Genomic DNA, 16,905 nt, shown 5'->3' on the forward strand with positions numbered 1-16,905 from the left:
TGAGCGAATTGCCGTTCCTATTAGCTGAATGTTATTTTTGTTGACCAGGTTCTATTTTGGTATTTGCTGAGTCCTTATTTTCCAGTCTTATATTAAAAAGGTTAAATTTTGCACATGACATCACATAGTTTCCTTAAGTCCCGTTCTTTACTTCCTCAAGGTTTTACTTTACTAATTGGCATGGGACAAACGAAAGCGAACCCCCGGTCTGGCGACATTCTCCAAAGAAATCAAAGAGTGCTTATGAGAAGAAACTAGCACAAGAAGGAACACCTCTACTTGATGCAAGTTCACTAGAATATATCTTTGCACAGGTAAGTTAGAGGGTGATTTTATGTTTGGTGGTATAGCAGCAGCATCCTTTAAAAAAAATACATCAATACAATTTTATCTTTGTTTCTTCAGAAGGCGGTAGGTCTCATGATCATGTTCATGACCTGATTGATTATTTTTAAAATGATCCATATCAAATCCAATTTAAGTTCTCCATTCGTACACTGTCTAAATGCAGTAGTGGTTAGTGGAGTGCTGTGGGCCACTGGTGCTTGCCCAAGGGTAAGAGCACATGGAGCTTGGCCCAGTGTTGTGCATGGCAGTGGAGCCAATCTGATGCTTCCCACCTCCACATGCTGCACATTGAGCTCCCTGCACCTTGCCTCTCCCTCTCAGTAAGTGCCAGTGACACACTGTAGTGGGAAGCAGGGGGAGCCATGTTGCTCCACCCACACCACTGGCCGCTACTGACTAAATATTTGACAATTTTTTTTAATAGATTCATTTAAATTTTATATTTCTTTAAATGCACATCTGCAGAAAAGTTACCTATAGATAATGTGATATAAGTAAATTAGGTTTGTGAACCTTTTTGCATCGTACACCTGGGCCTCTTGATCCTATATGTGTTAACTATTTATTTTTTGTCGTGAAGAAGTGGCCTTGCCCGTTTGCTGATTCAAGCTTTAAAATGTTTCACATAGTTTTCTTCATGGGTTTCTGGTGGTTGAAATGATACAGCCATGCCTTTAGCTGAAAACAGGTTTCTCCCACTTTCTGATTAGGGACAAAATGATTTGATAAGGTGCTTTGCACCTGTTCGGGATCCGAAAAATGACCAGGAGATTAATGAAATTGAAAATGAGTGCCTGGGGATGGCTGTGCTTGCAATCTCACACCATGCACTTAAAAAAGACCTGAAGTTGCCAGATGTTTCCAGAGACTTCAGGTGAGTCGGAATTTTTATTTTTAAAAAGTTTTTATGAAGTTGAAGGCATTCATAGTACAAATGTGCCATAGCGGTTCCTGAACCTTTATTGGTGTGAACTGTAATGACTTAAGTTGTCACTGAACTCAAAGCATTTTAATGGTGTGTCTCTCAGTAGTTGATGTGATTGAATTATTGCCTTCTCCCCTCAGAATCCCAGACACAATTCCACACCACTCAGTTGTCTCCTGTTGTTAGCAAAGCAACAGTATGTGCCTGTGTTGTCTTGCTTGATATTGCATGACTACAAGAGAGTAGTTTAGCCAGGGCTTTGCTGACTTGGAAATCTTCAGCCTGGTCTCAACTGTATCAATCAAGTAGCACATTTCTGCAGTTACCAGAAGCATTACCTTCTCCCTTTAGCTCCATTTATTTCACAGTTCCTTATTACTGTTGTCCAGAACACTGCTTTTATTAGCTAGTCATGACTAATATGGTAGCAGTTGGGGCCAGGTAAACTCTCTGGCTTGTTCTTAAGAGCTCCTTTATATCCCCAAGAAGCATTAGCCATGGTCAAGGGAAGGTGTTCTGTTGCTGTTCCATCTGGACATGTGATTCAGGAAGGTCGTCTGTCTCTTGCTCGGCACATTTTGTGTAGAGTGTGGCAGTTGACCAAGCTATATGGTTCTTAATTGCATTTTTATTGCTGCTACTCTTCATTGCTAAAAGCCATAGACCACCACAATTCAATACATAAAGAAATAGAAACAAATTGAATATACTTCATCAAGCAAAACATATATTCCATCAAGTCTGCAGTAACCATGCAGACCTGACCGATAAACTGCAATACAATATAAGAAATAAAAGAAGCGATACAAATATAACTAAAAACAATATGAATATTCAGTGCAGTGGTTGTGCTGTCTCCCATCTTCAACCACAAATCCACACACAGAGACTGCAGACCTCCGGAATAAATCTTGTCAAACACTGATGGTCTTCAGATCACAATTTGGGAATGCCTACTATAGATCAGGGTTTCCTAACCAGCTGTTTTTGGACTACAGTTCCCATCATCCCTGACCACTAGGGCCCTGCAATCTAGGTATGATGGGAGTTGTAGTCCAAAAACAGCTGGAGACCCAAGTTAGGGAAACCGTGCCTTCTGTCAGTGGTGGACACATCAAAGGATATCAACCCTCTATTTCAAGGAGAGGTTTCTGAGCCGGAAAGAGAATAAATTGAACCACATATCTTTAAATACATTGCACTCATAAACAACAAATATGCTTTTGTGTGTTTATGTATTTGTATTCAGTATTTTTATCTGATATTTTGAAGGGTTTTTTGTTTCTCTATACATTGTTTTTCTTGAAATATCCCCTTGGGCAGCTTAGAATAAATTAAACATTGACAGAAACAATGAATATGCATCTCTTCCCCACCCCTTCCCAGCTATAAACGGTATATTCCCGAAAGCCTGAGCAAGACCATAAGACAGAGGAACATCTTAACCAGAACACGGATAAACAATGTTTTCAAGGATTTCCTTAAGGAATTTAACAAGAAGACCATTTGCGACAGCAGCGTTTCTCCGCATGATCTGAAGGTGAAATACTTGGCGACATTGGAAACGTTAACGCAACATTTTGGTGCAGAAATACTCGAGACTGCCTCGTTGCTGATTTCATCAGAGAACGAGAAGATCTTTGACACGGGTTACTCCGAGATCATCCCATGTTATCAAGTGATGGTAACAGGCAATAATGGAATCCAGTGGCGGCTGAAACCAATTGTAAGTATCCTGATGGGCATAAGTGCCAGTTCCATTGCCTAGCTAAAAGTCCTTGCGCTAGAGGAATTGTTTTGTTGCATTTCACCTATTTATTTAAATAACATCTGTACAGCATTGTTAGTTTCAGAAACAGCTATAATCAGGAATCTCATAGGTAAACCACCCAGCCTCTAAGGTCATGAAAGTTGCTTCCAGTCAGTAGCTATGGCTTAGATGTGTTTACTTACTTATAAACACACTTTGTACTGGTAGAAGTGCCTTCTTAAATAAGGTTTCATTAGAACAAGACTGTACAACAGAAGGAAGTTCAAACAATGGACAGAGATCTTTTCTTTTCTTTTCTTTTTAAATAAATTTTTATTGGTTTTACAAAAAATTTTAAAACAATACAAACATATAAAAAGACATACAAACACGTATAATTTCATAACTTTTTTTTTCCATAAACCTTGTTTCTCGGACTCCCCCATACCTCCCCTTTCTGCATCCCAATGTCCAAAATTTCCCAGCAACCTCTAAATGGTTCTGTCAAGCATATGTCCTCTTAGTCTTTCCTTCAGTCTAATCTTATATCGCTGTAACCCTTTCTTTCTCAAAACCTCGACATTCTAACATTCATCAAGTTTATAATAGTCCTTAAGATAGATTTTAAATTTCTTCCATTCTTCTTCTGCCGTCAAATAAAAAACTGCTTGGACCCATGCTTTCTCGTTATGGGGCAAGCAGAAATGTGGACAAGCCCTGTAATTCAATTATAATTGAAGAAATATATAACTGCCTTTTTGTAGGCCAACACAATTGCCTACAATTAATTTGATTTCACTTTTATCATTCAGTGTTCTTTTATGCCTTTTCTGTGCAAGCACACAGCACAACACACAGTTCCAGAACTGTTCAGGTTCAGGGTTCTTTTATCTTTCTGCCCCTAATCTACATGTGTTTATGTCACACAGGTTACACAGAGCGAGAGAGAGAAACACAAAACAAAGAGGAAAAGATCAGATGGCAAAGCCAAGAAAAACGAAGAAAAAAGTAAGAGAGAAGAATGGAATAGTTTTTGTTACTTTCCCGAAATTACTCACCTTGTGATCAAGGAATCCACGGTCTGCATTTACAAGCAAGATAACAAAAGGATGGTAAGAGCTTTAGATCCCATTACATATGTTCATACACTTTTAAATTCTGTGTAAATGATAACAAAATTACCATTCCTGAATTCTATGCTCTTTGGTAGAAAATCAAGTGTTGCACTAGGGAGGTTATTCTATCAGTGTAAATTATTAACTAGAGAATTTTAGCATGTGACAAGGCTCATCTTACCCTTTTTGCAGTAGCCTGCTGAACCTTATTTGAAATTGGAACTTTGTCCTATTTACACTGTCATCAAAGGACTGGAAAATACGTGAGACTCATCTAGCTCATATATATGCAAGGTGTTGCAAAAGTACTGACAGAAACCCAACTGTGTATTGTTAATTAAAGTAGCAATCTATCCTATGCAAATTGTTGGATTGTGCATACAAGATCTGCTTCCCAATACTGGGAGGCTGTGCCTGAGGTTCAGTAGATTTGAATCCAGAGAAGGCTGAACCTTTTTGTAGGAAAATGCCAAGATCTAGAGGAGGTGTTTCCTTTTTAATGGGTCTTCAGTTTATCCTTCTCAGAGCAGGTGCTATGGATTTAAGCTGAAGATACATACATACATATACATATACATATATATATATATATTGGTTCCTCTCAAGTGTATGATACACATTTTACAAACTTCAAAATCCTGGATTCCTAAATGTTGATTACTCTTGTTTCTTAATTGAAGAGGAATAATTCTTCATGAAATTACTTTTCTGCTCTAGGAATTCAAGCTGTCTTCGTGTGAGGAAGCTTTGTCCTTTGCTGCTTTGATAGATGGGTATTTCAGGCTTACTGCAGATGCCCATCATTATCTCTGCACTGATGTCGCGCCGCCCTTGATAAAACACAACATTAAAAATGGCTGCCATGGTCCAATATGGTTAGTTGATATCCTTCAAATACTATACTTTGTAAAGTTTTGTTCACATAAACAACATGCATGTTATTTCTTGCCAATGCTACTTTGGACTCTGCAGAATAATTAAAACCAAAGTAAACAGTTACATTGAAGTGAAGGAACTGATAACAGCTTCAGCTGCTAAAGTTGTTCTTAAAGTATTCCCTTCCCACATTCAGTGCCACTGGTTAACTTAATAAGAATAATATGAACATCTAGAGAAGATACCTCCATATGGTGGTACTTTTAAATAAGCATGGTATTCTTGGTTGTGGAATGCCTTCTATGTGTTTAATAAGGATTTTGCAACTTTTTGCAACTTATGGGAACTGTATCTAAATAAAAGATAGTAGTAGTAGATTGTCTGTTCCTCTTTTTGAAACAACTTACCTCTTGGATACTTTGTTCAGTAATCTTAAAAAAAGTTGTTTTAAAAAAAACAAATGTTAAGAAATATGAGTCACAGTCCAAAATTTGAACCTGCTCTTAAACTGCTATCTACAGAATCTCCAAACTTTTAAGGTCATGAAAACTGAACTTCATATTCTGAATTTCTCACTCTTATTTTTATTTGGAATTCCTGATGGCCCCTACCTGAAATGTCTATTCTGTGGTTATCCCATATTTTTTAAAAAAATTGGCTCAGTTTTGCTACATGACAGATTTGCTTTCAAGAGGCTTTTGAGTATAACTGCTCATTTTTGAACACTTCCAGCACAGATTATGCAATCAACAAGCTGAAGCAAGAAGGAAATGAGGAGGGGATGTATGTCCTGAGGTGGAGCTGTACAGATTTCCATAACATCCTCATGACTGTTATATGTAGTGAATACTCACAGGTACGATAAGAGTTATCATTTATATGCCTGATAGCTTTAGCTGTAAAGACTGTACTTTGATCTATAAAAAATAATTTATGGATTTAGGATTGAGAAAAGTCTTGCCTTTGCTAGTTTTATATGCTCATGAGACTCCAGCACAAGTGTGACATTTTGTTCCCACTTATTTCTGAGAGAGCCTGCAAGCTGAAACTAGCTGAGTCTATTTCTGCATGTGACAAATTTAAGCAGACTCCATACTATGTACCATTCTGCTATCTGGAAGGTAAACTAGAGACAGGGAGTGATTGATTATATAATAAGGTGTGGCGGTCCCTTCTCATCTGTAGTATTTCTACTACCAGTTGGAGTGTGATCTATGTGTAGTTAAAGTATTAATCTGAAATTTTGGTGCCAAGGAGTTCTGAAATCATCTGTCATTGTACCTCTCTGATTGACATGGCACTGTTAACTGATCAACTTACATTGGATGGCAAAGCTATTGATGACATTGTTCCAGATTCTGGCTGAGAAAATACATGTGATGTTTCCTCTCATTATCATACATGTGATGAATCATCCAGGACTCCTTCGTTGTGTCACAAGATAGGATGAAAATGCTTCATTAAATGCTTGATAAACAAATCTCTAATATGATTTCACTGCATTTACTGGAATCTCCTCAGGAATACATTTACACCTAATTATTATCTCCATGTTACTTGGGTTTACTTGATGATGATTTATTCGGTCTACCTTCCTTCCCCACAGCAAATGCTGAACCCGACAAAACAGTACAAGAACTTCCAGATTGAAATGACTAAGGATGGATGTCGTTTACATGGATCTGATCGGTTATTTCTATCTCTGAAGGAGTTGATGGACCATTTAAAAGGACAGATGCTTAGGACAGACAATATTGTCTTCACACTAAAGAAGTGCTGTCAGCCAAAGCCAAGAGGTAGAGTCTTTAAGGTGGTCTTTCAGTAAAGATACTTTACAGAAGTACCGTATTTTTCACTCTATAAGATGCACCAGACCACAAGACGCACCTAGTTTTTGGAGGAGGAAAACAAGAAAAAAAATATTCTGAATCTCAGAAGCCAGAACAGCAAGAGGGATCGCAGCGCAGTGAAAGCAGCAATCCCTCTTGCTGTTCTGGCTTCTGGGATAGCTGCGCAGCCTGCATTCGCTCCATAAGACGGACACATTTCCCCTTACTTTTTAGGAGGGAAAAAGTGAGTCTTGTAGAGCAAAAAATACGGTATATTTCTCATGGAAAACCTTTAACTTCAACTTGTGTTTCTCATAGAAAAAGTCTGTATCTCATCTAAGCTTTCTGTGTTTTAAGCAGGGCAATGCTGAAGAGTATGTTCAGCATATGTTTTACCTACTACAGTCATACCCCAGTGCTGGCTAATTGCCACTGTTCTGGAAACATCACATGAAGTGGCAAATCTATTTGAAGTGTTTTAGTGAACGGTTTTTGTATTTCCAGAAATCTCCAATTTGCTGGTGGCGACAAAGAAATCCCTAGAATGGCAACCAGTCTGCCCGTTAGGACAGCTGAGCTTCCACCGAATCCTTAAAGAAGAAATAATACAAGTAAGCGATCTTGACATTTAAACATTTTGTGTTTTATTACTCTTTGATAAATATTAATACCAATGTCTAAGAAAATGGAGGAAAACACTGATCACCTTATCCCAACCTCTGTTGAAATCAGTCGTAAATGTTCAGATTACAATGCACCTTCATGTTTCTGTGGTAACAAAAAGGTTCATTTCTGCCTCCTCAAAATCCTGCAAGTTATTGTATGCACTGCTATTAATCTGTTGCAAAAAGGATATTCTAATCTATTTTTGGAGAGGGAGCTATGAGTCAAGCTGTTTTTAGGTAAAAGGTTACTCAGATCAGTTTGTTTTAAAGAGGAAGACTTCCTTAATGAGAAATGCATACCACACGATTCTGTAAAGCATTAAGTAACTTTACTGCAATTTGCAGAACACTCTTGTGACTCCAGAATTCATTTGAGTACAAATGACTTGTTATCTTTTTTTTTTAAATATCATATTTATTAAAATTTTCAGAAAATCCAAAAAAAGAAAAAAGAAAAAAAACATTTACATTTGAACCTTACTTTCAATAACATCTTTCCAAGACCTCCCCACACCTCCCCTTCTTGTATTCCATTTCCGTTTATTTAGTTCAACAAGTTCTTATCCCAAGTTTTTGATCTTATTATATTTAGCCCATTATTCAGCTTAGTTCATTTCATATAACCACTTTCCCTTTGCACTCCACAGTCTTTAAACATTAAAATCTTTTTCTAAGGTCGACCCCAATTCCCTTCCACGAATTCCCCTTTTTTATACTCATAACAAAACAAAATAGAGAAAAAAGAAAAGTTCAAAATATAATTGTACAGCCTTTGGATTCCCAAACTCCAACCCCCCTTTCCCGGTTTCGATCCCCAGTATCCATCAGTCTATCTACTGTCAGCCTGGAGACCTCATATCCGAGGCCCTTAATTCTCTCTCAGTTCCTTTTTGCCGGGTTTTTTGGTAGTCCTTTATATCCAGCACCAAATCTCGGAGAAGCTCTAACTCGAGGATGTTCATTTTTCTTCCATCCAGACCTCTATATTTAGAAATGGAACTCAAATCTTGTTTCTTGATCCTTTTAGGTCTGAATGCCCCAATTGCTCCAACTTCCTTCTTGCTCAAATTTGTAGTCCTTAGGTCTTCAGACCCCCACATCAGGCGATCTCTCCAATCCTCATTGTCCAGTTCAAACCAAATTTTGATGATCCAATTCTTATTTTCCTTTATGTCCTTCCTGACAGGCCTTTGGCCTTCCTTGATCTTCTGCGTCAATATGACTCCTCCTCCATTCCCTTCCTCAGGTTTCTTTTTCAGCTCAGCTGCAAAAGCTTCTGATTCCACTACAGGGGCTTTTTGTTCAGGAACAAAACCTTGAGTCAAGTCCCTTCCATTTTCAATAAGTGTGTTTACTGTCTCCTTCAATATAGAAACCCCTGTAGTCAAAATATTGCTTTGTTCTTGAAATTTTCCCAGGAGATAAAAAGTCCTGTTCAATTTAGTAAGTAATTTTCCACTTGCAGCCATTCTTGTAGTGTCCCAAAATCCCCTCTAGAGGGATTATGGTTACTTAGTATCCTTCCAATTCCAAACCAAAAGTCAAAATAACTTGTTCGTCCTTATTTTATCCAAATTGTAACAAATCTAAGCAGCAAAGTCACCGAAACAAAGTTCTCTTTTTATTCCCCAACTTTGACAGCTACTTTGACAGCTGTCAAAATCTGTTTCTCTTCACCAGGCTCTCTCGCAGATCACTCCCGGTTCCCGGGGGGTTTCACTTTTAACTCTCCAAATCAACTCTTATCCTCCAGCAAAGTTACTTGTACTTTCCAGTCGTGAAATTAATAACTTTTATCCAACAAATGACTTATTATCAAAGCTGTCCCATCAAACTGACTTGCAGCCTGAAGAAAAGATAGCAACCCAAGTGGTATTACTTTTTAGGATTTCAAAATAATTTCATTCATATCTTGTTAGTTTGAAAAAGAAGCCATTAGGCGATATTCTAATTATATCTGTCACGTTGGACTCATTTGATACCAATGCAGAAGACTGATCTCTAGCTTCTTATCTATCAAATGAGTATAGTACAATTAATATACCTCTTGATAATGAAAACCCAAAGTGATATGATGTTCCTTGCAGTTCTAAAGCCAATGGATAAGTATGGCACAATTTCTAACTTTTGGATTTAAACTATACTTTAGGGTGAACACCTTGGCAGAGGAACAAGAACGCAGATTTACTCTGGGGTCCTTAGGTATAAGGAAGATGAGAGCTATCAGGCTGAAAAGGCGATGAAGGTTCTTCTGAAAGTCTTGGACCCCAGTCACAGGCACTTTTCTCTGGTATGTTTCACTTTATGAAATGGCTGCTGTCACTGCTGCTAAGTTTTTATAGGCAGTCTGTAATGCAAGACTATAAATGATTGTCAACCCCATTTGAAATTACGGTTTATAACCTGGGTGGGAGTTCATACAATTGTTTGTGAGGCTACATCAATGCCTATTTCCATTTGGGAAGAGATAAAATACCCATTTATTAAAGGTATTTGTTGAACTGAAACTAGTCTCTTTGTATGTGAAAGATCTGTCTCATGTACCCAGTTAGGAATGGAGCGTCCCAAATTTGTTAGTAACTGATGTATTGTATCAGGAAATCTTTTTTTCTTGCCTGGAGAGGAAGATGTGTGTTGCATAGGGGTTTCTCATTTCCTGTGTGTCCTTATAGGGTAGAAACTGGTGCTGCATCTTAAGATACTGCTCCTCTAATGGTGCAGACCAGCAAGTGTTTCTTGGACAGCACATCACTGGAGAAATGCAGCAGACTGCTTCCCTTTATAAGTCATTAGAAACTGGCAGCCTGTGTTTCTGTCTAACACATTACAGCCACATGAATCACTCCAGGATCTTTCTGTGGCTGCAGGACTTTACATAAAACCTCTTACCTGGGCTATTGTAATTGGTGAGGGGAATTTTGCTCATGGGTAATAACAAACTCAAGCAGTAGTTTAAACATATGCACATCACTGAACTTGGTTATTGTTTAGACACTGGCTGTCTCTAGACTTTTACTGTTGCTTCTTCCTTTTGTAGTTTCGTTGATCTAAAATCTCTGCTCTGTCACCCTGTGTGTGTAATAGGCATTTTTTGAGACCGCAAGCATGATGAGGCAGATCTCCCACAAACACATTGTCCTCCTCCATGGAGTTTGTGTCCGTGATGTGGAAAGTAAGTGAAATCTTTTGAGTACTGCTTTTCAAAACAAAGTGGTAGTTGAATTCCTCATCTTAAAATGACACCTCTCTCTCTCTCTCTCTCTCTCTTTACCGTAAATAAAAAAATCAGTCTGGTGATGCATATGCTTCTAAGTTAAACCTGCCTGAAATATGCCTTGCCTGCAGTTTCCCTCTCAATTAAAAATGCATTAAAGCGATTGAAGTATCTGTGCTCTTCCTACACCACTAATTTGTTTTTCCTGTGCTTGTTGCAGACATTATGGTAGAAGAGTTTGTCGAATTTGGACCTCTGGATCTCTTCATGCACCGCAAGAGTGATCTGCTTACTACTCCTTGGAAATTCAAAGTAGCAAAGCAATTGGCAAGTGCATTGAGCTACCTGGTAAGTCCCAGATGTTATCAACTGATAGCAATTCTTTCTGCAAGTCTTCCATATCACAAAATGCAACTTGCATTGGCTATGCATTCTGATATGCACACATAGGCTCAGTCAGTCTTGAAGTGAGTGGAAGCTTGCCTTCCATGAACTTCTGTAGTGTTTTGTGAACTGTTGTTCTAAGCACGTTTTTCAGATTATTCAAAAACGTATCCGGTGCATTTGGATGCCATCGTATTAACACGCCAATTTCATGACATTCTCTTATAAATGCAGGAGGACAAAGATCTAGTTCACGGAAACGTTTGCACAAAAAATATACTCTTGGCAAGGGAAGGAATTGACAATGAATATGGACCTTTCATAAAACTGAGCGACCCAGGAATTCCAATAACAGTGCTGTCTAGAAAAGGTAATCTTTTAGAAAATAGTTTTTATCAGAATTGTAAAGAAAACAACCTTACTACCTGTATCATGCATCTGTATATCAATGTGTATGTCTAGAGTGTGTTGGCACCAATTTTCCAAAGAGATGCACTGAGAATAGCTGGCATTGTCCATATCTCAACTAAAGCATCCATGACAGATGGCCATTCAACTTCTGCTTAAAAAGTCGAACTGCCCTTAATATTACAATTGGGTTAATATTAGAAGGACTAACTTGCCCACAGCATGGTACTGAATGCCATAAGTTAATTGCACACTGGTTGCATTTACATGCTCATATCTAGGCTTTGACTCTCTGCTTGCAGTACTTTTTTCCTCCTTTTGTGTGAGCAAACAGACAAGCCTGTTAAGTATAGTTTTTCATTTTGTTCAATGCTATTGAACAGTAGAAACTAGGGTTCTGAAGCGATTGACTACCCCATGATATGAAGGCAACTTTGAACTTGTTTGTGTTTAAAAAAGGTGTTGGAATAACTATTGATGACGTGCAGCCCTGAAATTTGGTATACATGGGTCCAAGAGGCCAAAATTACTGGTTTGGGGTTTTTTGGAAAATGTGATATTTATACACCCTTCTTGCAATATAGGGCACTCAAAGGACACCTCAAAATGGGCAGATTGTTTACACATTAACTAAGAATGTTGTGCGTATATAGATCAAGATCCCTTGAATACTAGAAAAGTAAAAAAAACAAGATTTAGCAAGTTTCTCCCTAGAAACAAGAGGGCAATAAATGAATCTTTCAAGTGACTCAGGTAGTTCAAGACTGTTCACACAGCTGAAATATGGCAGATACATAGAATGTAGATTGGAAGCGACCACATGGACCATATTCAACCGTCTGCAATGTAGGGGTTTTTTTGCCCGATGTGGGGTTCGAACCCACACCCATTCCATAACTGCTTCCAGATTCTTTCCTTCCATGTATTTTCTCTATAGAAGTGGCTATTTCTATTAATAGTTCTGTTCTTACGTTAAAAGTGAGTCTCCTCAATGTACACTCCCCCCCCAAAAAAAAGTAGTTTAAAAAGGAACTTGTATTTAAGCAACCAATACCATGACTAGCTTCAAAACCGTTTTCACCTCTTCTTTTTGTTTCCTCCCAGAATGTGTTGAGCGCATCCCTTGGCTTGCACCAGAATGTGTAGAAGACTCAAAAAAATTAAGTGTGGCTGCTGATAAGTGGAGCTTTGGTACAACACTGTGGGAAATTTGCTACAATGGAGAAGTGCCACTTAAAGACAAGACATTAGCAGAGGTAAGGCCTGGGTGGCTGTGGCGTGGCGGCGTTAAGGTATCCCTTTCTTACTATATTTTGCCTTTTGTGGAAATACATTTTTAGCTCTCTTGTAGAAAGCGTGTAGGGCAAGTGAAGATGTCAGCCGAAGAACCTTTTCGTAGTGCGCAGTAGAGTTTTACAAACAGAAGCCACGTTCTGAGTAGCCTAATTAAACCCCAGTGGGGTTTTGCAAAACCTCAGTCCACTGCTAAGAGCTCCCCTACAAAAGGATATTTCCTGCTGGAAGGCAGCCTCTTTTGAAACTTGGGGTGTGAAAGAAGGCATGTTTCCTAGCTGTATGAATAACACAGGTGTCTCCCAACCAATCTTGCAGAAGGAGAGGTTTTATGAAGGGCATTTCACACTTCCAGTCCCATCCTGCAAGGAGCTGGCTGACCTGATGAAGCAGTGCATGCACTATGACCCCAGCCAGAGACCATTCTTCAGAGCAATCATGCGAGACATCAACAAGCTAGAAGAACAAAGTAAGTCATCTATTTTGCTTATTTCCCCTCTTCATTGTCGGTTTTATTTTCTTTGCTCTGTGGGATACATTAACATTAATGAATTTGCAAACATCTTGATGGCAGTATAAAAAAGCCATATATAGTCCCCCGCAGGCACAGAAGGGATTTGCTGTTCAGAAAGTAAGATAGTTACCAAGATGGCTCTATACATAAAAATCTGCAACCCGACACTGTTTTGGATTGCCGTTGTCATGGAATATTGTTTGTGTTTCAGTAGTTATGGAAGCATCCAGGGTGACGTAAGGGTAGAGCTGTCAAGCTCTGCCTCACCATCGGTTCCTGTGTATTAATGATTATTTTGCCAGTGTTAATACCCCTCCCATAGCCCTTAGTATACACTGAGAGGTTGTGTGTAGTCTTCTTGCCCACACCTTGTGCTATGATTCTGCTTGCCTTGGTGAGAAGGTGGTTGGCTCTTGGCTAGGAATAAGACTACAAGGTTTACTCTGCACGTTCAGAATGGAGCGGGTGACTGCTAATCCCTGCCCTCAGATATTGCCAGCTTCCCTTTGCCAGTTTAACTCCCTCGTTTCTAAAGCAGTTGTCCATCTTCTGGGAAGATTTTCACTGGGGGCCAATGACTTAGAGGAAGATACACAAATGTTAGGAATCTGCAGTTTGACAGAACATTCAGCAAGGTGATGGGGTCTGCTGAAATGCAGAGTAAACAGATGTAAAAATAGATTTGAAATTTTAAAGGGTAAAAGTACTCATTTGTACCACACTAATATTCTTACCTGTGTCAGATCCTGATATCGTCTCGGAGAAGAAGCCTAATGCAGAGATTGATCCTACCATTTTTGAGAAACGCTTCTTGAAGCGCATTCGTGACTTAGGCGAGGTATGTTTACTTCTATTGCTGCTGCTCAGTATTTTTTGAAGATTTGGCCCTGAGGTGCTCTTATTCCCCTTTTGCACCTGTAGTCATGGTGTGCTGAAACATAGATGGCTTGTATTTTTGTTGTGATCATTCAGCATTGTGTTCCTTCTATTGTTTTTAGAGACGGGAATAACGTGTTAAGTCAGCCCATTTCTCTGTGCAGGGCAATGGATTTGTTCATATGTTTATAGAGCAAGTGAAGTGTGGAATATTCCCTTCTGACAGAAGTAAATATGCACAGGGCTCCAAAAGCAGCACAGAGTGCAAAGGGCAAGGTTTCTGAGTAGAGAGATGCCTTAGCTCAAACCTACCTGGGAGTCCCAGGTAGAGAGCCAGTGTGGTGTAGTGGTTAAGAGCGGTAGTCTCGTAATCTGGGGAACCGGGTTCGCGTCTCCGCTCCTCCACATGCAGCTGCTGGGTGACCTTGGGCCAGTCACACTTCTCTGAAGTCTCTCAGCCCCACTCACCCCACAGAGTGTTTGTTGTGGGGGAGGAAGGGAAAGGAGAATGTTAGCCACTTTGAGACTCCTGAAGGGGAGTGAAAGGCGGGATATCAAATCCAAACTCTTCTCTTCTTCTTCTTCCCACCTCCCTTGGCGTAAGTTCCAGGCCCCCGTTTTACTTGTAGCAAACACTTCAGTGAGAGAAAGTACCGCACACACGTTTTATAGACATTCTGTTTATTGCTTGACATCTGTGGTAACTAAGTAACACCATCTAGAAGGCCACAACTCCCATCTGCCCCATCCAACATAGTCCAACGCCACCTGGAGGGCTACAGGTTAGCCACCCCTGCTTTTGTATGTTCAGTAGATATGTTCTGGTATTGCAAAGAGGGACTGAAGCAGATACCCAGAAGCACCCAGTATGGAGTGGTTTTTGGTCCATAAGGGTTAAGTGATTGTCCCAAGAACCACAGATCCACTAAGCAATAATGCCAGAAGCAGATTCAAAAGTCTGTAAAAGAAACCTAGCAGGGATTTGGTTCCTATTCATTTTTCTTCTGTGGAACTTCTGAATAGTGGAGCTCACCCCGTTATTGCAGTGATGGCTGATTACAAATGCAGCCTATCACTGGGTATCATTGAAACATTCTCCTAGGTGAAGTAGCTGCCTGGTTTTCTCTTTCTTTTGCAAAGCAAGTGTCTGGTGGCTGACCATGGTTTTTTATTTTCTTTTTGAAATTAGGGCCATTTTGGAAAAGTTGAACTCTGCAGGTACGACCCTGAGGGTGATAATACTGGAGAACAAGTGGCGGTAAAGTCACTGAAACCTGACTGTGGTGGGAACCATATTGCTGAGCTAAAGAAAGAAATCGAAATTCTGAGGAAACTTTATCATGAAAACATCGTGAAATACAAAGGAATCTGCACCGAAGATGGTAAGCCCTGGAAGTTCTGAAAATGTTTTCAGTTTTCCTGCTTGCTTTTAAATTATCCCCCCCCCCGACATATCTAGGAAGAGACCAATTACTAAATTCTAGCAATACAATATACTTCTGTCTTAATCCCATTGAACATATTTATTACGCATGTTAGATCCCCTGGTTATGGCAGGTGGGAAAATGGACAAACTGACCTTTTTCCGGTCATGTGAATCATTCTTTTCCTTGGAACAGAAAGATTAGGAGGGATGGAAAGGTGTTAGGAAAACACTGGATAAAATGGACCATGGAAAATACTTAAAAAGTAATACTTGACCGCCCTGAGACCCCCAGGTATAGGGCAGTGTAGTAATAATAATAATAATAATAATAATAATAATAATAATGTGGTCAAGGGTGTTGTGTATTGAATTTTCAGGCACAGAACAGTAGCAGAGCAGCCAGGAACTAATTAAGGGAGGTAGTGATTACTTTCTGGGTTGGGTAGTCCTAGCCCAGGTGCCTATATATAGAAGCAGTGCTGGGGTTTTGTGTGTCTTTCTACTTGCTTGCTGCCATGAATAAAGATGTTACCATACCACCACTGGCTGGACTCACTATATAATAGGCATTGACTCTGAAAATAATTTTGGCTTTCTTGATCAAAGGTGGAAATGGAATTAAGTTGATCATGGAGTTTCTTCCTTCTGGAAGCCTAAAGGAATATCTTCCACTAAACAAGAATAAAATCGGTCTGAAACAGCAATTGAAATACGCTGTACAAATCTGCAAGGTAATGCTGTACATATTTTAATATTTAAGTTGTAGCAGTAAGCGTCTTGATGTTTAATTTTCATTCATGTGTTCAGAATCGAAATATCTGTTTAAAATCATAATGCATGAATTTGGGGGGAGGGTTGTTAGCTTTTTGAAAAGAATGATTTATTTAACATTTCCATCCCAGTTAAGGCCAGCCCTTCAGTTACAATAAAAATGCAAGAACAACCAACTGAGCAAAAAAGTTAATAAAAGCTAATGGGACAGCAGCCATAAGCAGCTCAGATAAATGCAAAAAGTATTTAGGGGTTTCTTAAAAGGCAAGTTCCTGGGGGAGGGACAGAGTCCACAAGTGTGGGGGCACCAGTTAGTGACCTTGGTGATGGCAGTACCCTGAATCCGACTTTGGGGTTTAAGGAGCTTTAAGGTGTGTGTAGCTGGTTCTTCATACAACCTGATAAAAAACCATGTATATCCTTCACTTTATCTTTGCTCCCAGTTTCTTACCTTTAATGTGCCCCATGTTTTATGAGGTGAATGATTTCATTTATGAAAGTTGAAAACGAT

General features: G+C 39.3%; 1 protein-coding gene across 1 annotated transcript in view; it reads left to right on the forward strand.

Annotated features, from left to right (window-relative positions):
* JAK1 (Janus kinase 1) overlaps positions 1–16,905 on the forward strand; it is a 38,510-nt gene that overhangs the window by 16,975 nt on the left and 4,630 nt on the right. The window contains exons 5-21 of the mRNA XM_082227549.1: positions 161–314; positions 1,059–1,222; positions 2,660–2,999; positions 3,953–4,135; positions 4,856–5,013; positions 5,747–5,870; positions 6,621–6,810; positions 7,348–7,454; positions 9,658–9,798; positions 10,593–10,680; positions 10,943–11,070; positions 11,341–11,476; positions 12,619–12,770; positions 13,126–13,276; positions 14,065–14,159; positions 15,387–15,579; positions 16,230–16,354. Of these exons, the coding sequence (XP_082083675.1) occupies positions 161–314; positions 1,059–1,222; positions 2,660–2,999; positions 3,953–4,135; positions 4,856–5,013; positions 5,747–5,870; positions 6,621–6,810; positions 7,348–7,454; positions 9,658–9,798; positions 10,593–10,680; positions 10,943–11,070; positions 11,341–11,476; positions 12,619–12,770; positions 13,126–13,276; positions 14,065–14,159; positions 15,387–15,579; positions 16,230–16,354 (2,629 nt within the window). The remainder of the gene's footprint in view (positions 1–160; positions 315–1,058; positions 1,223–2,659; positions 3,000–3,952; positions 4,136–4,855; positions 5,014–5,746; positions 5,871–6,620; positions 6,811–7,347; positions 7,455–9,657; positions 9,799–10,592; positions 10,681–10,942; positions 11,071–11,340; positions 11,477–12,618; positions 12,771–13,125; positions 13,277–14,064; positions 14,160–15,386; positions 15,580–16,229; positions 16,355–16,905) is intronic.

The sequence above is a fragment of the Podarcis vaucheri genome (assembly GCF_965113315.1).
Source record: "Podarcis vaucheri genome assembly, chromosome: 6".
NCBI classification, from domain to species: Eukaryota; Metazoa; Chordata; class Lepidosauria; order Squamata; family Lacertidae; genus Podarcis; species Podarcis vaucheri.